The sequence below is a fragment of the Chiloscyllium plagiosum genome, unplaced genomic scaffold, assembly GCF_037043375.1.
Source record: "Chiloscyllium plagiosum isolate Xiang-an unplaced genomic scaffold, Cpla_swu_hap1 HiC_scaffold_4, whole genome shotgun sequence".
Lineage (NCBI taxonomy): Eukaryota > Metazoa > Chordata > Chondrichthyes > Orectolobiformes > Hemiscylliidae > Chiloscyllium > Chiloscyllium plagiosum.
This window is the reverse complement of record NW_028270142.1, coordinates 146,754,477-146,780,482: the sequence shown is the minus strand read 5'-3', so window position 1 is coordinate 146,780,482 and position 26,006 is coordinate 146,754,477. Positions and strand designations below refer to the sequence as shown.

The 26,006-nt window shown below is 55.2% G+C and overlaps 1 protein-coding gene across 1 annotated transcript in view; it reads right to left on the bottom strand.

Annotated features, from left to right (window-relative positions):
- The window catches only part of asic1c (acid-sensing (proton-gated) ion channel 1c), a 246,597-nt gene that overhangs the window by 137,618 nt on the left and 82,973 nt on the right, over positions 1-26,006 (bottom strand). The window contains exon 4 of the mRNA XM_087985885.1: positions 9,254-9,404. Coding sequence (XP_087842011.1) covers positions 9,254-9,404 — 151 coding nt within the window. The remainder of the gene's footprint in view (positions 1-9,253; positions 9,405-26,006) is intronic.

Here is a 26,006-nt window from a genome sequence, read left to right as displayed (position 1 = left end):
GGGGTCACGGTGAGAGTACTCGCGGAGGGGGGTCACGGTGACTGTACTGCGGGAGGGGGAGTCACAGTGAGTGTAGTGGGGGAGGGGGGTCACAGTGAGTGTAGTGGGGGATGGGGGGTCACGGTGGGTGTACTGGGGGAGGGGGGTCACGGTGACTGTACTGGGGGAGGGGGGGTCACGGTGACTGTACTGGGGGAGGGGGGGTCACGGTGAGAGTACTCGCGGAGGGGGGTCACGGTGACTGTACTGCGGGAGGGGGAGTCACAGTGAGTGTAGTGGGGGAGGGGGGTCACGGTGAGTGTAGTGTGGGAGGGGGGTCACGGTGAGTGTACTGGGGGGAGGGGATGTCACGGTGACTGTACTGGGGGAGGGGGGGTCACGGTGAGTGTACTGGGGGGGGGTCACGGTGAGTGTACTGGGGGAGGGGGGTCACGGTGCCTGTACTGGGGGAGGGGGAGTCACGGTGAGTGTACTCGGAGATGGGGGTCACGGTGCCTGTACTGGGGGAAAGGGTCACGGTGCGTGTACTGGGGGAGGGGTGTTCACGGTGAGTGTACTGGGGGGGGGGGGTGGGGGTCACGGTGCCTCTACTGGGGGATGGGGGGGTCACGGTGCCTGTACTTGGGGATGGGGGGTCACGGTGACTGTACTGGGGGATGGGGGGTCACGGTGCCTGTACTGGGGGAGGGGGGGTCACGGTGCCTGTACTTGGGGATGGGGGGGTCACGGTGTCTGTACTGGGGGATGGGGGGTCACGGTGACTGTACTGGGGGAGGGGGGGTCACGGTGCCTGTACTGGGGGATGGGGGGTCACGGTGACTGTACTGGGGGATGGGGGGTCACGGTGACTGTACTGGGGGTGAGGGGGAGTCACGGTGACTGTACTGGGGGTGAGGGGGAGTCACGGTGACTGTACTGGGGGGGAGGGGGAGTCACGGTGAGTGTACTGGGGGGAGCGGATGTCACGGTGAGTGTACTGGGGGAGGGGGGGTCACGGTGCCTCTACTGGGGTGGGGGGTGGGGGTCACGGTGCCTGTACTGGGAGAGGGGGGGTCACCGTGACTGTACTGGGGGAGGGGGGGTCACGGTGAGAGTACTGGGGGAGGGGGGGTCACGGTGAGAGTACTGGGGGAGGGGGGGTCACGGTGACTGTACTGGGGGAGGGGGGGTCACGGTGCCTGTACTGGGGGAGGGGGTCACGGTGCCTGTATTGGGGGAGGGGTGTTCACGGTGAGTGTACTGGGGGGAGGGGGAGTCACGGTGAGTGTACTCGGAGATGGGGGTCACGGTGCCTGTACTGGGGGAGGGGGTCACGGTGCCTGTATGGGGGGAGGGGTGTTCACGGTGAGTGTACTGGGGGAGGGGGAGTCACGGTGCCTGAATTAGGGGAGGGGGGTCACGGTGAGTGTACTGGGGGAGGGGGATCACTGTGAGTGTTCTGGGGGAGGGGGGGTCACGGTGCCTGTACTGGGGTGGGGGTCATGGTGCCTGTACTGGGGGAAGGGGGGTCGCGGTGCGTGTACTGGGGGAGGGGGGATCACGGTGACTGTACGGGGGGAGGGGAGTCATGGTGCCTGTACTGGGGGAGGGGGGGTCATGGTGCCTGTACTGGGGGAGGGGGGGTCACGGTGCCTGTACTGGGGGAGTGGGGGTCACGGTGCCTGTACTGGGGGAAGGGGGTTCGCAGTGCGTGTACTGGGGGAGGGGGGATCACGGTGACTGTACTGGGGGAGGGGGGGTCACGGTGCCTGTACTGGGGGATGGGGGGTCACGGTGCCTGTACTGGGGGAGGGGGGGTCACGGTGCCTGTACTGGGGGAGGGGGGGTCACGGTGCCTGTACTGGGGGAGGGGGGGTCACGGTGCCTGTACTGGGGGATGCGGGGTCACGGTGCCTGTACTGGGGAGGAGGGGTCACGGTGCCTGTACTGGTGGAGGGGGGTCACGGTGCCTGTACCGGGGGAGGGGGGTCACGGTGCCTGTACTGTGGGAGGGGGGTCACGGTGAGTGTATTGGGGGAGGGGGGTCACGATGACTATACTGGGGGAGGGAGGGACACGGTGAATGTACTGGGGGAGGGGGGGTCACAGTGAGTGTACTGGGGGAGAGGGGGGTCACGGTGAGTATACTGGGGGAGGGGGTCACGGTGCCTGTACTGGGGGAGGGGGGGTCACCGTGACTGTACTGGGGGAGGGGGGGGGTCACAGTGAGTGTACTGGGGGAGAGGGGGGGTCACAGTGAGTGTAGTGGGGGAGCGGGGTCACGGTGAGAGTACTGGGGGAGGTGGGTCACGGTGCCTGTACTGGGGGACAGAGGTCACGGTGCCTGTACTGGGGGAGGGGGTCACGGTGCCTGTATTGGGGGAGGGGTGTTCACGGTGAGTGTACTGGGGGGAGGGGGAGTCACGGTGAGTGTACTCGGAGATGGGGGTCACGGTGCCTGTACTGGGGGAGGGGGTCACGGTGCCTGTATTGGGGGAGGGGTGTTCACGGTGAGTGTACTGGGGGAGGGGGGTCACGGAGAGTGTACTGGGGGAGGGGGATCACGGTGAGTGTACTGGGGGAGGGGGGTCACGGTGCCTGTACTAGGGAAGGGGGGGTTACGGTGCCTGTACTGGCGGAGGGGGGTCACGGTGACTGTACTGGGGGAGGGGGAGTCACGGTGAGTGTACTGGGGGAGGGGGAGGGTGAGTGTACTGGGGTAGGGGGGTCACAGTGACTGAACTGGGGAAGAGGGGTCACGGTGACTGTACTGGGGGAGGGGGGTCACGGTGACTGTACTGGGGGAGGGGGGTCACGGTGAGTGTACTGGGGGAGGGGGGTCACGGTGCCTGTACTAAGGGAGGGGGGGTTACGGTGCCTGTACTGGGGGAGGGGGGTCACGGTGACTGTACTGGGGGAGGGGGGTCACGGTGACTGTACTGGGGGAGGGGTAGTCACGGTGAGTGTACTGGGGGAGCGGGGTCACGGTGAGTGTACTGGGGGAGGGGGGGTCACGGTGAGTGTACTGGGGGAGGGGGGTCACGGTGAGTGTACTGGGGGAGGGGGGGTCACGGTGAGTGTACTGGGGGAGGGGGGTCACAGTGCCTGTACTGGTGGAGAGGGGTCACGGTGCCTGTACTGGGGGAGCGGGGGTCACGGTGCCTGAATGGGGGAGGGGGGGTCACGGTGAGTGTACTGGGGGAGGGGGGTCACGGTGAGTGTACTGGGGGAGGGAGGGGTGATACAGTGAGTGTACTGGGGGTGGGGTGTCACGGTAACTGGACTGGGGGAGGGGGGTCATGGTGCCTGTACTAAGGGAGGGGGCTCTATCTCAGTCTGACTCTTACCCAGCCTGTACAGGGGGAGGGGGGGGTCACGGTGCCTGTACTGGGGGAGGGGGGGTCACGGTGAGTGTACTGGGGGAGGGGGGTCACGGTGAGTGTACTGGGGGAGGGAGGGGTGATACAGTGAGTGTACTGGGGGTGGGGTGTCACGGTAACTGGACTGGGGGAGGGGGGTCATGGTGCCTGTACTAAGGGAGGGGGCTCTATCTCAGTCTGACTCTTACCCAGCCTGTACAGGGGGAGGGGGGGGTCACGGTGCCTGTACTGGGGGAGGGGGGGTCACGGTGACTGTACTGGGGGAGGGGGGGTCACGGTGCCTGTACTGGGGGAGGGGGTCACGGTGCCTGTATTGGGGGAGGGGTGTTCACGGTGAGTGTACTGGGGGGAGGGGGAGTCACGGTGAGTGTACTCGGAGATGGGGGTCACGGTGCCTGTACTGGGGGAGGGGGTCACGGTGCCTGTATGGGGGGAGGGGTGTTCACGGTGAGTGTACTGGGGGAGGGGGAGTCACGGTGCCTGAATTAGGGGAGGGGGGTCACGGTGAGTGTACTGGGGGAGGGGGATCACTGTGAGTGTTCTGGGGGAGGGGGGGTCACGGTGCCTGTACTGGGGTGGGGGTCATGGTGCCTGTACTGGGGGAAGGGGGGTCGCGGTGCGTGTACTGGGGGAGGGGGGATCACGGTGACTGTACGGGGGGAGGGGAGTCATGGTGCCTGTACTGGGGGAGGGGGGGTCATGGTGCCTGTACTGGGGGAGGGGGGGTCACGGTGCCTGTACTGGGGGAGTGGGGGTCACGGTGCCTGTACTGGGGGAAGGGGGTTCGCAGTGCGTGTACTGGGGGAGGGGGGATCACGGTGACTGTACTGGGGGAGGGGGGGTCACGGTGCCTGTACTGGGGGATGGGGGGTCACGGTGAGTGTACTGGGAGAGGGGGGGTCACGGTGCCTGTACTGGGGGAGGGGGGTCACGGTGCCTGTACTGGGGGAGGGGGGTGTCATGGTGCCTGTACTGGGGGAGGGGAGTCACGGTGCCTGTACTGGGGGAGGGGGGGTCACGGTGAGTGTACTGGGGGAGGGGGGTCACGGTGCCTGTACTGGGGGAGGGGGGTCACGGTGCCTGTACTGGGGGAGGGGAGTCACGGTGCCTGTACTGGGGGAGGGGGGTCACGGTGCCTGTACTGGGGGAGGGGGGTCACGGTGCCTGTACTGGGGGGGGGGGGGGAGGGGTCACGGTGCCTGTACTGGGGGGGGGAGGAGTCACGGTGCCTGTACTGGGGGAGGGGGGTCACGGTGCCTGTACTGGGGGAGTGGGGGTCACGGTGCCTGTACTGGGGGAGGGGGGTCACGGTGAGTGTAATGGGGGAGGGGGGTCACGGTGCCTGTACTGGGAGAGGGGGGGTCACGGTGCCTGTACTGGGGGGGGGGGAGTCACGGTGCCTGTACTGGGGGAGGGGGGTCACGGTGAGTGTACTGGGGGAGGGGGGTCACGGTGCCTGTACTGGGGGAGGGTGGGTCACGGTGCCTGTACTGGGGGAGGGGGGTCACGGTGCCTGTACTGGGGGAGGGGGGTCACGGTGCCTGTACTGGGGGGGGGGGGGGGGAGGGGTCACGGTGCCTGTACTGGGGGGGGGGGAGGAGTCACGGTGCCTGTACTGGGGGAGGGGGGTCACGGTGCCTGTACTGGGGGAGTGGGGGTCACGGTGCCTGTACTGGGGGAGGGGGGTCACGGTGAGTGTAATGGGGGAGGGGGGTCACGGTGCCTGTACTGGGAGAGGGGGGGTCACGGTGCCTGTACTGGGGGGGGGGGGGGAGTCACGGTGCCTGTACTGGGGGAGGGGGGTCACGGTGAGTGTACTGGGGGAGGGGGGTCACGGTGCCTGTACTGGGGGAGGGTGGGTCACGGTGCCTGTACTGGGGAAGGCGGGTCACGGTGAGTGTACTGGGGGAGGGGAGTCACGGTGCCTGTACTGGGGGAGGGGGGGTCACGGTGCCTGTACTGGGGGGGGGGTCACGGTGAGTGTACTGGGGGAGGGGGGGTCACAGTGAGTGTACTGGGGGAGGGGGGTTACGGTGCCTGTAATGGGGGAGAGGGGTGTCACGGTGCCTGTACTGGGGGAGGGGGGCCATGGTGCCTGTACTGGGGGAGAGGGGTGTCATGGTGCCTGTACTGGGGGAGGGGAGTCACGGTGAGTGTAATGGGGGAGGGGGGGTCACAGTGCCTGTACTGGGGGAGGGGGGTCACGGTGCCTGTACTGGGGGAGGGGGGGTCATGGTGCCTGTACTGGGGGAGAGGGGTGTCATGGTGCCTGTACTGGGGGAGGGGAGTCACGGTGAGTGTACTGGGAGAGGGGGGGTCACGGTGCCTGTACTGGGGGAGGGGGGTCACGGTGCCTGTACTGGGGGAGGGGGGTGTCATGGTGCCTGTACTGGGGGAGGGGAGTCACGGTGCCTGTACTGGGGGAGGGGGGGTCACGGTGAGTGTACTGGGGGAGGGGGGTCACGGTGCCTGTACTGGGGGAGGGGGGTCACGGTGCCTGTACTGGGGGAGGGGAGTCACGGTGCCTGTACTGGGGGAGGGGGGTCACGGTGCCTGTACTGGGGGAGGGGGGTCACGGTGCCTGTACTGGGGGGGGGGGGGGGGGGAGGGGTCACGGTGCCTGTACTGGGGGGGGAGGAGTCACGGTGCCTGTACTGGGGGAGGGGGGTCACGGTGCCTGTACTGGGGGAGTGGGGGTCACGGTGCCTGTACTGGGGGAGGGGGGTCACGGTGAGTGTAATGGGGGAGGGGGGTCACGGTGCCTGTACTGGGAGAGGGGGGGTCACGGTGCCTGTACTGGGGGGGGGGGGAGTCACGGTGCCTGTACTGGGGGAGAGGGGTCACGGTGAGTGTACTGGGGGAGGGGGGTCACGGTGCCTGTACTGGGGGAGGGTGGGTCACGGTGCCTGTACTGGGGAAGGCGGGTCACGGTGAGTGTACTGGGGGAGGGGAGTCACGGTGCCTGTACTGGGGGAGGGGGGGTCACGGTGCCTGTACTGGGGGGGGGGTCACGGTGAGTGTACTGGGGGAGGGGAGTCACGGTGCCTGTACTGGGGGAGGGGGGGTCACGGTGCCTGTACTGGGGGGGGGGGAGTCACGGTGCCTGTGCTGGGGGAGGGGGTTCACGGTGAGTGTACTGGGGGAGGGGGGGTCACGGTGCCTGTACTGGGGGAGGGGGGTCACAGTGCCTGTACTGGGGGAGGGGGATCACGGTGCCTGTACTGGGGGAGGGGGGGTCACGGTGAGTGTACTGGGGGAGGGGGGGGTCACAGTGCCTGTACTGGGGGAGGGGGATCACGGTGCCTGTACTGGGGGAGGGGGGGTCACGGTGCCTGTACTGGGGGAGGGGGGGTCACGGTGAGTGTACTGGGGGAGGGGGGGTCACGGTGAGTGTACTGGGGGAGGGGGGTCACAGTGCCTGTACTGGGGGAGGGGGATCACGGTGCCTGTACTGGGGGAGGGGGGGTCACGGTGCCTGTACTGGGGGAGGGGGGGTCACGGTGAGTGTACTGGGGGAGGGGGGTCACGGTGAGTGTACTGGGACGGGGGGTCACGGTGAGTGTACTGGGGGAGGGAGGGGTGATACGGTGAGTGTACTGGGGGAGGGGTGTCACGGTAACTGGACTGGGGGAGGGGGGTCATGGTGCCTGTACTAAGGGAGGGGGCTCTATCTCAGTCTGACTCTTACCCGGCCTGTACAGGGGGAGGGGGGGTCACGGTGCCTGTACTGGGGGAGGGGGGGTCATGGTGCCTGTACTGGGGGTGGGGGGTCACAGTGAGTTTACTGGGGGAGGGAGGGTCACGGTGACTGTACTGGGGGAGGGGGGATCACAGTGAGTGTACTGGGGGAGGGGGGTTACGGTGCCTGTAATGGGGGAGAGGGGTGTCACGGTGCCTGTACTGGGGGAGGGGGGTCACGGTGCCTGTACTGGGGGAGGGGGGCCATGGTGCCTGTACTGGGGGAGAGGGATGTCATGGTGCCTGTACTGGGGGAGGGGAGTCACGGTGCCTGTACTGGGGGAGGGGAGTCACGGTGAGTGTAATGGGGGAGGGGGGGTCACGGTGCCTGTACTGGTGGAGGGGGGTCACGGTGCCTGTACTGGGGGAGGGGGGTGTCATGGTGCCTGTACTGGGGGAGAGGGGTGTCATGGTGCCTGTACTGGGGGAGGGGAGTCACGGTGAGTGTACTGCGGGAGGAGGGGTAACGGTGCCTGTACTGGGGGAGGGGGGTCACGGTGCCTGTAATGGGGGAGGGGGGTGTCATGGTGCCTGTACTGGGGGAGAGGGGTGTCACGGTGCCTGTACTGGGGGAGGGGAGTCACGGTGCCTGTACTGGGGGAGGGGGGTCACGGTGAGTGTACTGGGGGAGGGGAGTCACGGTGCCTGTACTGGGGGAGGGGGGTCACAGTGAGTGTACTGGGGGAGGGGGGTCACGGTGCCTGTACTGGGGGAGGGGGGTCACAGTGAGTGTACTGGGGGATGGGGGTCACGGTGCCTGTACTGGGGGAGGGGGGTCACGGTGAGTGTACTGGGGGAGGGGGGTCACGGTGCCTGTACTGGGGGAGGGGGGGTCACGGTGCCTGTACTGGGGGAGGGGGGTCACGGTGAGTGTATTGGGGGAGGGGAGTCACGGTGCCTGTACTGGGGGAGGGGAGTCACGGTGCCTGTACTGGGGGAGGGGGGTCACGGTGCCTGTACTGGGGGGGGGGGGGGAGTCACGGTGAGTGTACTGGGGGAGGGGAGTCACGGTGCCTGTACTGGGGGAGGGGGGGTCACGGTGCCTGTACTGGGGTCGGGGGGGAGTCACGGTGAGTGTACTGGGGGAGGGGAGTCACGGTGCCTGTACTGGGGGAGGGGGGGTCACGGTGCCTGTACTGGGGGAGGGGGGTCACGGTGAGTGTACTGGGGGAGGGGAGTCACGGTGCCTGTACTGGGGGAGGGGGGGTCACGGTGCCTGTACTGGGGGAGGGGGGGTCATGGTGACTGTACTGGGGGAGGGGGGGGGGGTTGACGGTGCCTGTACTGGGGGAGGGGGGGGGGTGATGGTGCCTGTACTGGGGGAGGGGGGTCACGGTGCCTGTACTGGGGGGGGGGGGAGTCACGGTGCCTGTACTGGGGGAGGGGTGTCACGGTGCCTGTACTGGGGGGGGGGGGGGGGGGGGGTGACGGTGCCTGTACTGGGGGAGGGGGGTCACGGTGCCTGTACTGGGGGGGGGGAGTCACGGTGCCTGTACTGGGGGAGGGGGGGTCACGGTGCCTGTACTGGGGGAGGGGGGGTGACGGTGCCTGTACTGGGGGAGGGGGGGGGTCACGGTGCCTGTACTGGGGGAGGTGGGGGGGGGGTTGACGGTGCCTGTACTGGGGGAGGGGGGGGGGGTGATGGTGCCTGTACTGGGGGAGGGGGGTCACGGTGCCTGTACTGGGGGAGGGGGGGTGATGGTGCCTGTACTGGGGGAGGGGGGGTCACGGTGACTGTACTAGGGGAGGGGGGTCACGGTGCCTGTACTGGGGGAGGGGGGTTGACGGTGCCTGTACTGGGGGGAGGGGGGGTCACGGTGACTGTACTGGGGGAGGGGGGGGTGACGGTGACTGTACTGGGGGAGGGGGGGTGACGGTGCCTGTACTGGGGGGGGGGGGAGTCACGGTGACTGTACTGGGGGAGGGGGGGGGGTTGACGGTGCCTGTACTGGGGGAGGGGGGGGTCACGGTGCCTGTACTGGGGGAGGGGGGTCACGGTGCCTGTACTGGGGGAGGGGGGGTTGACGGTGCCTGTACTGGGGGAGGGGGGGTCACGGTGCCTGTACTGGGGGAGGGGGGTCACGGTGCCTGTACTGGGGGAGGGGGGTCACGGTGCCTGTACTGGGGGGGGGGCTCTATCTCAGTCTGACTCTTACCTGGCATGTGCACCATGCGGCAGTTACAGTTCTCCACCAGGTAGCGGGTCTCACAGTCGATCCTGCACGCGGTGATACTGTAGGTGCTGAAGAAACCCGAGTTGATGTTTGATATTCTGCAGTCCCCCCACGGTGGAGGGAGGTACATGATCTGGAGGGACAGAGAAAGACAGGCAGATAAACCATCCCATTGCAGGAGCGGGATGTGTCCCCACCTCTCGGTTAGTCCTCAGTCACTGACAGGGGTTTGGAACAGAACCAGGTAGAGATCCCTGAAACTCAAGTCTTGACCTTGACTCAGCCCAGTCCCATTCTCACTGAGGTGTCTGACTCAATCTCCTCCCCTGAAGTTCTCCCTCATAAAAGACTTCAACCCCTGAAGAGGATCCTCCCAAAGTTCTTGACCTTTGACAATTTTAACCCTGAAGGTATTCACCCCCTCACCTATCGATCCCCGAGGCACTGGTTATGGGGATTTATATCCAACTTTGCAACTGGTTGCCTCTCCCTCTGCCTTTAGTGGTATTAGACAATATCACATTGACTCGATAGCGTGGGGATGTGGTCGGGCTGAAGTAATATACCTGCACTAGGAACAAGATGCTTTAGGGACATCCCATTGCAACAGATAGTGAGGACAGAGCAGTAGATGTGATCTATATGGACTTCGTAAGGCATTCGACAACGTTCCCCATGGGAGACTGACTAGCAAGGTTAGATCTCACGGAATACAGGGAGAACTAACCATTTGGATACAGAACTGGCTCAGAGGTAGAAGACAGAGGGTGGTGGAGAGTTGTTTTTCAGACTGGAGGCCTGTGACCAGTGGAGTGCCACAAGGATCGGTGCTGGGTCCTCTACTTTTTGTCATTTACATAAATGATTTGGATGTGAGCATAAGAGGTACAGTTAGTAAGTTTGCAGATGACACCAAAATTGGAGGTGTAGTGGACAGTGAAGAGGGTTACCTCAGATGACAACAGGATCTGGACCAGATGGGCCAATGGGCTGAGAAGTGGCAGATGGAGTTTAATTCAGATAAATGCGAGGTGCTGCATTTTGGGAAAGCAAATCTTAGCAGGACTTATACACTTAATGGTAAGGTCCTGGGGAGTGTTACTGAACAAAGAGACCTTGGAGTGCAGGTTCATAGCTCCTTGAAAGTGGAGTCGCAAATAGATAGGATAGTGAAGAAGGCGTTTGGTATGCTTTCCTTTATTGGTCAGAGTATTGAGTACAGGAGTTGGGAGGTCATGTTGTGGCTGGACAGGACATTGATTAGGCCACTGTTGGAATATTGCGTGCAATTCTGGTCTCCTTCCTATTGGAAAGATGTTGTGAAACTTGAAAGGGTTCAGAAAAGATTTACAAGGATGTTGCCAGGGTTGGAGGATCTGAGCTACAGGGAGAGGCTGAACAGGCCGGGGCTGTTTTCCCTGGAGTGTCGGAGGCTGAGGGGTGACCTTATAGAGATTTACAAAATTATGCGGGGCATGGATAGGATAAATAGACAAAGTCTTTTCCCTGGGGTCGGGGAGTCCAGAACTAGAGGGCATAGGTTTAGGGTGAGAGGGGAAAGATATAAAAGAGACCTAAGGGGCAACTTTTTCACACAGAGGGTGGTATGTGTATGGAATGAGCTGCCAGAGGAAGTGGTGGAGGCTGGTACAATTGCAACATTTAAGAGGCATTTGGATGGGTATATGAACAGGAAGGGTTTGGAGGGATATGGGCCGGGTGCTGGCAGGTGGGACGAGAGTAATTTAGGATATCTGGTCGGCATGGACGAGCTGGAATGAACATCTCTTCGACTCTATAACAAACACAAGATTCAAGTTTCAAAGCAACACAACAATTTATACCACAGTGGAACTGGTACTGATTGGATGACAAGTCAGCACTGATTGGCCAAGGTGTTGCCATGGAGAAACCAACAGGACAACCATAGGCTCCCTGGAAATTCCACCAAACTGCCTGGGCTGGAACATGCTGTGCGTGTGTCTGAATGAATGTGTCTGTGGATTAATGAATATGTAGCAGTGAGGACTATCTACAAGATGTATCGCAGAAATTCACAACAGTTTCACAGACACGACCACTTCCATCTAGAAGGACAAGGGCAGCAGATCCATGGGAACACCACCCCCTGCAGGTTCCCCTCCGAGCCCCTCACCATCCCCCGACTTGGAAATATCTCTGCCGTTCCTTCAGTCTGGCTGGGTCAGAATCCTGGAATTCCCTCCCTAAGGGCATCGAGGGTCTACCCACAGCACATGGACTGCAGTGGTTCAAGAAGGCAGCTCACCCCCACCTTCTCAAGGGGCAACTAGGGACGGGGCAATAAACCCTGGGCCCAGACAGCAGCATCCATGTCCGATGAGTGAGTTTTGACAGTCACTGCATCAATGCCTATCAGCCACTGCGGACGAGTGAATTGTATCTGACCACAGTTCACTGGCAAACCACTTGAAGCCATGTCTCCCCACTCCCCTGTCTCCATGGTGAAACAATTCAGCACAATCTCTGTGCCATCCAATCCATGATCACAAGGTGCTGATCAACAACGCAAGGTTTGCACCAATGGAGAAGGGAATCACAAGAATGGATCACTTTACCCAGTAACCAATTGTCTATTACAGGTCACAGGGCAGTCAGTTATAAAGACAGCTGGCAATGGAAGAGATATACGACCAGCAGGCAGCGAGGGTATGGTCGCTGTGTCCCAGCACGCAGCGAGGGTATGGTCACTGTGTCCCAGCAGGCAGCGAGGGTATGGTCACTGTGTCCCAGCAGGCAGCGAGGGTATGGTCGCTGTGTCCCAGCAGGCAGCGAGGGTATGGTCACTGTGACCCAGCAGGCAGCGAGGGTATGGTCGCTGTGTCCCAGCAGGCAGCGAGGGTATGGTCACTATGACCCAGCAGGCAGCGAGGGTATGGTCACTGTGACCCAGCAGGCAGCGAGGGTATGGTCGCTGTGTCCCAGCAGGCAGCGAGGGTATGGTCGCTGTGTCCCAGCACGCAGCGAGGGTATGGTCGCTGTGTCCCAGCACGCAGCGAGGGTATGGTCGCTGTGTCCCAGCACGCAGCAAGGGTATGGTCACTGTGACCCAGCAGGCAGCGAGGGTATGGTCGCTGTGTCCCAGCACGCAGCGAGGGTATGGTCACTGTGACCCAGCACGCAGCGAGGGTATGGTCGCTGTGTCCCAGCACGCAGCGAGGGTATGGTCGCTGTGTCCCAGCAGGCAGCGAGGGTATGGTCACTGTGTCCCAGCAGGCAGCGAGGGTATGGTCACTGTGTCCCAGCAGGCAGCGAGGGTATGGTCGCTGTGTCCCAGCACGCAGCGAGGGTATGGTCGCTGTGTCCCAGCAGGCAGCGAGGGTATGGTCACTGTGTCCCAGCAGGCAGCGAGGGTATGGTCACTGTGTCCCAGCAGGCAGCGAGGGTATGGTCACTGTGTCCCAGCACGCAGCGAGGGTATGGTCGCTGTTTCCCAGCAGGCAGCGAGGGTATGGTCACTGTGTCCCCAGCAGGCAGCGAGGGGATGGTCGCTGTGTCCCAGCAGGCAGCGAGGGTATGGTCGCTGTGTCCCAGCAGGCAGCGAGGGTATGGTCGCTGTGTCCCAGCAGGCAGCGAGGGTATGGTCACTGTGTCCCAGCAGGCAGCGAGGGTATGGTCACTGTGTCCCAGCAGACAGCGAGGGTATGGTCACTGTGTCCCAGCAGGCAGCGAGGGTATGGTCACTATGTCCCAGCAGGCAGCGAGGGTATGGTCACTGTGTCCCAGCAGGCAGCGAGGGTATGGTCGCTGTGTCCCAGCAGGCAGCGAGGGTATGGTCGCTGTGTCCCAGCAGGCAGCGAGGGTATGGTCACTGTGTCCCAGCAGGCAGCGAGGGTATGGTCGCTGTGTCCCAGCAGGCAGCGAGGGTATGGTCACTGTGTCCCATCAGGCAGCGAGGGTATGGTCACTATGACCCAGCAGGCAGCGAGGGTATGGTCACTATAACCCAGCAGGCAGCGAGGGTATGGTCGCTGTGTCCCAGCAGGCAGCGAGGGTATGGTCACTGTGTCCCAGCAGGCAGCGAGGGTATGGTCGCTGTGTCCCAGCAGGCAGCGAGGGTATGGTCACTGTGTCCCATCAGGCAGCGAGGGTATGGTCACTATGACCCAGCAGGCAGCGAGGGTATGGTCACTATAACCCAGCAGGCAGCGAGGGTATGGTCGCTGTGTCCCAGCAGGCAGCATATACAGATACCTGGGCATCACTGTATGGTATACAACCAGCCCAGATGGGAACAAAATCAATATTGTGCTACATTGTGAGGGAACAGAATCCACTCAGACCCATGTACGACACACTGATCACACACACACACTGATCACACACACACACACTGATCACACACACACACTGATCACACACACACACTGATCACACACACACACACTGATCACACACACACACTGATCTCACACACACACACTGATCACACACACACACACTGATCACACACACACACTGATCACACACACACACACTGATCACACACACACACTGATCACACACACACACTGATCACACACACACACACTGATCACACACACACACTGATCACACACACACACACTGATCACACACACACACTGATCACACACACACACACTGATCACACACACACACTGATCACACACACACACACTGATCACACACACACACTGATCACACACACACACACTGATCACACACACACACTGATCACACACACACACACTGATCACACACACACACTGATCACACACACACACTGATCACACACACACACACTGATCACACACACACACACACACACACACACTGATCACACACACACACACTGATCACACACACACACTGATCACACACACACTGATCACACACACACACTGATCACACACACGGATCACACACACACACAGATCACACACACACACAAACACTGATCACACACACTGATCACACACACACACACACACACTGATCACACACACACACACACTGATCACACACACACACACTGATCACACACACTGATCACACACACACACACACACACACTGATCACACACACACACACTGATCACACACACACACACACACACTGATCACACACACACACACACTGATCACACACACACACACACTGATCACACACACACACACACACACACACACACACTGATCACACACACACACACTGATCACACACACACACACACTGATCACACACACACACACACACACTGATCACACACACACACACACACTGATCACACACACACACACTGATCTCACACACACACACACTGATCACACACACACACACACTGATCACACACACACACTGATCACACACACACACACACTGATCACACACACACACACACACTGATCACACACACACACACACACACACTGATCACACACACACACACTGATCACACACACACACTGATCACACACACACACACACTGATCACACACACAGATCACACACACACACAGATCACACACACACACTGATCACACACACACACTGATCACACACACACACACTGATCACACACAAACACTGATCCCACACACACAAACACATATCTCACACACACACTGATCACACACATACACTGATCTCACACACACACACTGATCTCACACACACACACAAACACATATCTCACACACACACTGATCACACACATACACTGATCTCACACACACAGATCACACACACACACAGATCACACACATATCACTCACACACAGACACACACACTGATCACACACACATACTGATCACACACACATACTGATCACACACAAACACTGATCACACACACATGGATCACACACACACACTAATCACACACACACTAATCACACACACACTGATCACACATACACTGATCATACACACACACAGATCACACACATATCACACACACACACAGATCACACACACACACACTGATCACACACACATACTGATCACACACACTGGTCTCACACACACACTGATCACACACACACTGATCACACACACACACACACACTGATCACACACACACACTGATCACACACACTGGTCTCACACACACACTGATCACACACACACTGATCTCTCTAACACACACTGATCACACACACACTGATCACACACACACACTGATCACACACACACACTGATCTCACACACACACTGATCACTCACACACACTGATCTCACACACACTGATCTCACACAGTGGTCTCACACACACACGCTGATCTCACACACACATTGATCACTCACACACACTGATCTCACACACACACTGATCTCACACACTGATCTCACACACACACTGATCTCACACACACTGGTCTCACACACACACTGATCACACACACACTGGTCTCAAACACACACAAACTGATCACTCACACACACTGATCTCACACACACACTGATCTCACACACTGATCTCACACACACACTGATCTCACACACACTGGTCTCACACACACACTGATCACACACACACTGGTCTCTCACACACACACTGATCACACACACACTGATCACACACACACTGATCACACACACACACACTGATCACACAAGCACACTGATCACACAAGCACACTGATCTTACACACTCACACTGATCACACACAGATCACACACACACAGATCTCACACACACTGATCACACAAGCACACTGATCTCACACACTCACACTGATCACACACAGATCACACACACACACTGATCACACACTGATCTCACACACACTGATCGCACACACACTGATCGCACACACTCACACTGATCTCACACACACACACTGAACACACACACACACAGATCACCCACACACTGATCACACACACATACACTGATCACACACACAGTGATCACACACACACAGTGATCACACACACACACACACACAGATCACACACACACACTGGTCTCACACACACACACTGAACACACACACAGAGATCACACACACACTGATCACACACACACAGATCACACACACACAGATCACACACACACACACGGATCACACACACAGATCACACACACAGAGATCACACACACACACACGGATCACACACACAGATCACACACACACACACACGCACACACAGATCACACACACACACTGATCACACACACATTGATCACACACACACTGATCTCACACACACACTGATCACACACTGATCACACACACACACATCACACACACACACACAGATCACACACACACATACAGATCTCACACACACACACACACAATGATCACACACACACTGACCTCACACACAAATGAATCACACACACACTCTTATCACACACACACTGAAATCACACACACAGATCTCACACCCACTGATCGCACACACACACTGATCACACACACACTGATCTCACACACTGATCACACACACTGATCACACACACACACACTGATCACGCTCACACACTGATCAAACACACACACTGATCACACACACACATTGATCACGTTCACACACTGATCTCACACACACACACTGATCAAACACACACGCTGATCACAAACACTGATCACACACAGTGATCACACACACGCACACTGATCACACACACACACTGATCACACACACACTGATCTCACACACACTGATCTCACACACATTGATCACACACACACTGATCACACACACTGATCACACACACACTGATCACACACACACACACAGTGATCACACACACACACTGATCACACACACACTGATCACACACACTGATCACACACACTGATCACACAGCACTGCTCACACACACACTGATCACACAAACTGATCTCACAAACACAGTGATCACACACACACTGATCACACACACACTGATCACACACACACTGATCACACACACACTGATCACACACACACACACTGATCACACACACAGTGATCACACACACAGTGATCACACACACACTGATCTCACAAACACAGTGATCACACACACACTGATCTCACACACACACACTGATCACACACACACACATTGATCACACACACACACTGAACACACACACATAGATCACACACACACACACACTGATCACACACACTGATCACACACACTGATCACACACACACAGTGATCACACACAGTGATTTCACACACACACTGATCTCACAAACACAGTCATCACACACACTGATCTCACACACACACACTGATCACACACACACACATTGATCACACACACACACTGAACACACACACATAGATCACACACACACACACTGATCACACACACTGATCACACACACTGATCACACACACACAGTGATCACACACACACACTGATCTCACACACACTGATCACACACATACAGTGATCACACACATACTGATCACACACACACACAGATCACACACACACACTGATCGCACACACTGATCACACACACACTGATCACACACACACACAGATCACACACACACACTGATCACACACACACACACGCGCAGATCACACACACACACACTGATCATACTCACACTGATCACACACACTGATCACACACACACAGTGATCACACACACACACTGATCTCACACACACTGATCACACACATACAGTGATCACACACATACTGATCACACACACACACAGATCACACACACACACTGATCGCACACACTGATCACACACACACTGATCACACACACACACAGATCACACACACACTGATCACACACACACTGATCTCAACAACACACACACACAGATCACACACACCCAGATCACACTCACACAAACACACACTGATCACACACACACTGATCACACGCACACAGATCACACACACTGATCTCACACACACTGATCACACACACAACTCATCACACACACACACTCATCACACAGCACTGATCACACGCACACAGTGATCACACACACACATACTGATCACACACACACAAACACACACTGATCACACACACTGATCACACACACACTGATCACACACACACTGATCACATACACACTGATCACACACACACAAACACACACTGATCACACACACACTGATCACATACACACTGATCACACACACACAAACACACACTGATCACACACACTGATCACATACACAATCTGATCACACACACACTGATCACACACACACACTGATCACACACACACACTGATCACACACACACTGATCACACACTGATCACACACACTGATCACACACACACTGATCACACACACACTGATCACACACTGATCACACACACTGATCTCACACACACTGATCTCACACACACTGATCTCACACACATTGATCACAGACACACTGATCACACACACAGTGATCACACACACACACACACATACAGTGATCACACACACACAGTGATCACACACACACAGTGATCACACACACACTGATCTCACAAACACAGTGATCACACACACACTGATCTCACACACACTCACTGATCACACACACATTGATCTCACACACACACACTGATCACACACACACTGATCACACACATACAGTGATCACACACACACACTGATCACACACACACAGATCACACACACACACTGATCACACACATACAGTGATCACACACACACACTGATCACACACATAGTGATCACACACACACACTGATCACACACACACAGATCTCACACACACAGATCACACACACACTCTGATCACACACATACACAGATCACACACACACACTGATCACACACACACTGATTCCACACACTGATCACACCCACACTGATCACACCCACACACTGATCACACACACACACACACACTGATCACACACACTGATCACACACATACTGATCACACACACACACTGATCACACACACACACTGATCACACACACACAGTGATCACACACATACAGTGATCACACACATACAGTGATCACACACACACTGATCTCACAAACACAGTGATCACACATACAGTGATCACACACATACAGTGATCACACACACACAGTGATCACACACACACACACATACAGTGATCACACACACACAGTGATCACACACACACAGTGATCACACACACACTGATCTCACACACACTCACTGATCACACACACACACATTGATCTCACACACACACACTGAACACACACACACTGATCACACACACACAGATCTCACACACACAGATCACACACACACACTGATCACACACATACACAGATCACACACACACACTGATCACACACACACTGATCTCACACACTGATCACACCCACACTGATCACACACACATACTGATCACACACACACACTGATCACACACACACACTGATCACACACACACTGATCACACACACACAGTGATCACACACATACAGTGATCACACACATACAGTGATCACACACACACTGATCTCACAAACACAGTGATCACACACACACTGATCTCACACACACTCACTGATCACACACACACACATTGATCTCACAAACACACACTGAACACACACACACTGATCACACACACACTGATCACACACATACAGTGATCACACACACACACTGATCACACACACACAGATCTCTCTCACACACACACACAGATCACACACACACACTGATCACACACACATACACAGATCACACACACACACTGATCACACCCACACTGATCACACACACATACTGATCACACACACATACTGATCACACACACACACTGATCACACACATACACAGATCACACACACACTGATCTCACACACACTGATCTCACACACACACACACAGAGATCACACACACACAGATCTCACACACACACACTGATCTCACACACTGATCACACAATCACAGTGATCACACACACACAGTGATCACACACACACACACTGATCTCACAAACACAGTGATCACACACACTGATCTCACACACACACACTGATCACACACACACACATAGATCACACACACACACACACACTGATCACACACACACTGATCACACACACTGATCACACACACTGATCACACACACACAGATCACACACACACAGTGATCACACACACAGTGATTTCACACACACTGATCTCACACACACTGATCACACACATACAGTGATCACACACACACACATAGATCACACACACACACACTGATCGCACACACTGATCACACACACACAGATCACACTCACACACTGATCACACAAACACACACACGCAGATCACACACACACTGATCACACACACACTGATCACACACACTGATCACACACACACTGATCACACACACACACTGATCTCAACAACACACACACAGATCACACACACCCAGATCACACTCACACAAACACACACTGATCTCACACACACTGATCACACACACACACTCATCACACACACACACTCATCACACAGCACTGATCACACGCACACAGTGATCACACACACACATACTGATCACACACACACAAACACACACTGATCACACACACTGATCACACACACACTGATCACACACACACTGATCACATACACACTGATCACACACACACAAACACACACTGATCACACACACTGATCACACACACATACTGATCACACACACATACTGATCACACACACACACTGATCACACACATACACAGATCACACACACACTGATCTCACACACACTGATCTCACACACACACACACACATAGAGATCACACACACACAGATCTCACACACACACACTGATCTCACACACTGATCACACAATCACAGTGATCACACACACACAGTGATCACACACACACACACTGATCTCACAAACACAGTGATCACACACACACTGATCTCACACACACACACTGATCACACACACACACATTGATCACACACACACACTGAACACACACACATAGATCACACACACACACACACACTGATCACACACACACTGATCACACACACTGATCACACACACTGATCACACACACACAGATCACACACACACAGTGATCACACACACAGTGATTTCACACACACTGATCTCACACACACTGATCACACACATACAGTGATCACACACACACACATAGATCACACACACACACACTGATCGCACACACTGATCACACACACACAGATCACACTCACACACTGATCACACAAACACACACACGCAGATCACACACACACTGATCACACTCACACTGATCACACACACTGATCACACACACACTGATCACACACACACTGATCACACACACACACTGATCTCAACAACACACACACAGATCACACACACCCAGATCACACTCACACAAACACACACTGATCTCACACACACTGATCACACACACACACTCATCACACACACACACTCATCACACACACACTGATCACACGCACACAGTGATCACACACACACACTGATCACACACACACTGATCACACACACTGATCACACACACACTGATCACACACACACTGATCACACACTGATCACACACACTGATCTCACACACACTGATCTCACACACACTGATCTCACACACACTGATCTCACACACATTGATCACAGACACACTGATCACACACACAGTGATCACACACACACACACACATACAGTGATCACACACACACAGTGATCACACACACACAGTGATCACACACACACTGATCTCACAAACACAGTGATCACACACACACTGATCTCACACACACTCACTGATCACACACACACTGATCTCACACACACTCACTGATCACACACACATTGATCTCACACACACACACTGATCACACACATACAGTGATCACACACACACACTGATCACACACACACAGATCACACACACACACTGATCACACACACACAGATCTCACACACACAGATCACACACACACACACTGATCACACACACACACACTGATCACACACATACACAGATCACACACACACACTGATCACACACACACTGATTCCACACACTGATCACACCCACACTGATCACACCCACACACTGATCACACACACACACACTGATCACACACACTGATCACACACATACTGATCACACACACACACTGATCACACACACACTGATCACACACACACAGTGATCACACACATACAGTGATCACACACATACAGTGATCACACAAACACTGATCTCACAAACACAGTGATCACACATACAGTGATCACACACATACAGTGATCACACACACACAGTGATCACACACACACACACATACAGTGATCACACACACACAGTGATCACACACACACAGTGATCACACACACACAGTGATCACACACACACTGATCTCACACACACTCACTGATCACACACACACATTGATCTCACACACACACACTGAACACACACACACTGATCACACACACACTGATCACACACATACAGTGATCACACACACACACTGATCACACACACACAGATCACACACACACACTAATCACACACACACAGATCTCACACACACTGATCACACACACACTGATCACACACACACTGATCTCAACAACACACACACAGATCACACACACCCAGATCACACTCACACACTGATCTCACACACACTGATCACACACACACACTCATCACACACACACTCATCACACAGCACTGATCACACGCACACAGTGATCACACACACACATACTGATCACACACACACAAACACACACTGATCACACACACTGATCACACACACACTGATCACACACACACTGATCACATACACACTGATCACACACACACAAACACACACTGATCACACACACTGATCACACACACAATCTGATCACACACACACTGATCACACACACACACTGATCACACACACACACTGATCACACACTGATCACACACACTGATCACACACACACTGATCACACACACACTGATCACACACTGATCACACACACACTGATCTCACACACACTGATCTCACACACATTGATCACAGACACACTGATCACACACACAGTGATCACACACACACACACACACATACAGTGATCACACACACACAGTGATCACACACACACAGTGATCACACACACACTGATCTCACAAACACAGTGATCACACACACACTGATCTCACACACACACACTGATCACACACACATTGATCTCACACACACGCACTGATCACACACACACTGATCACACACATACAGTGATCACACACACACACTGATCACACACACACAGATCACACACACACACTGATCACACACACACAGATCTCACACACACAGATCACACACACACTGATCACACACATACACAGATCACACACACACACACTGATCACACACACACTGATTCCACACACTGATCACACCCACACTGATCACACCCACACACTGATCACACACACACACACACTGATCACACACACTGATCACACACATACTGATCACACACACACACTGATCACACACACACACTGATCACACACACACAGATCACACACACACAGTGATCACACACATACAGTGATCACACACATACAGTGATCACACACACACTGATCTCACAAACACAGTGATCACACATACAGTGATCACACACATACAGTGATCACACACACACAGTGATCACACACACACACACAGTGATCACACACACACAGTGATCACACACACACAGTGATCACACACACACTGATCTCACACACACTCACTGATCACACACACACACACATTGATCTCACACACACACACTGAACACACACACACTGATCACACACACACTGATCACACACATACAGTGATCACACACACACACTGATCACACACACACTGATCACACACACAGATCACACACACACACTGATCACACACACACAGATCTCACACACACAGATCACACACACACTGATCACACACATACACAGATCACACACACACACTGATCACACACACACTGATCTCACACACTGATCACACCCACACTGATCACACACACATACTGATCACACACACACACTGATCACACACACACACTGATCACACACACACTGATCACACACACACAGTGATCACACACATACAGTGATCACACACACACTGATCTCACAAACACAGTGATCACACACACACTGATCTCACACACACTCACTGATCACACACACACACATTGATCTCACAAACACACACTGAACACACACACACTGATCACACACACACTGATCACACACATACAGTGATCACACACACACACTGATCACACACACACAGATCTCTCACACACACACACACAGATCACACACACACACTGATCACACACATACACAGATCACACACACACACTGATCACACACACACACAGATCACACACACTGATCTCACACACTGCTCACACACAAACACATACTGATCACACCCACACTGATCACACACACACACTGACCACACACACACACAGATCACACACACTGATCTCACACACTGCTCACACACAAACACATACTGATCACACCCACACTGATCACACACACACACACTGATCACACACACACACTGATCACACACATACACAGATCACACACACACTGATCTCACACACACTGATCTCACACACTGATCACACAATCACAGTGATCACACACACACAGTGATCACACACACACACACTGATCTCACAAACACAGTGATCACACACACACTGATCTCACACACACACACTGATCACACACACACACATTGATCACACACACACACTGAACACACACACATAGATCACACACACACACTGATCACACACACACTGATCACACACACACTGATCACACACACACAGATCACACACACACAGTGATCACACACACAGTGATTTCACACACACTGATCTCACACACACTGATCACACACATACAGTGATCACACACACACACATAGATCACACACACACACACTGATCGCACACACTGATCACACACACACAGATCACACTCACACACTGATCACACACACACGCGCAGATCACACACACACACTGATCACACTCACACTGATCACACACACTGATCACACACACACTGATCACACACACATTGATCACACACACACACTGATCTCACACACACACTGATCACACACACACACATCACACACACACAGATCACACACACACACACACAGATCTCACACACACACACAATGATCACACACACACTGACCTCACACACAAATGAATCACACACACACTCTTATCACACACACACTGAAATCACACACACAGATCTCACACCCACTGATCGCACACACACTGATCACACACACACTGATCTCACACACTGATCACACACACACACAGATCACACACACACACACTGATCACACACACACTGATCTCACACACTGATCACACACACACACTGATCACACACAGAGAGATCACACACACACACACTGATCACGCTCACACACTGATCAAACACACACTGATCTCACACACTGATCACACACACACACAGATCACACACACACACACTGATCACACACACACTGATCTCACACACTGATCACACACACACACTGATCACACACAGAGAGATCACACACACACACACTGATCACGTTCACACACTGATCTCACACACACTGATCACACACACTGATCACACACACACAGATCACACACACAGTGATTTCACACACACACTG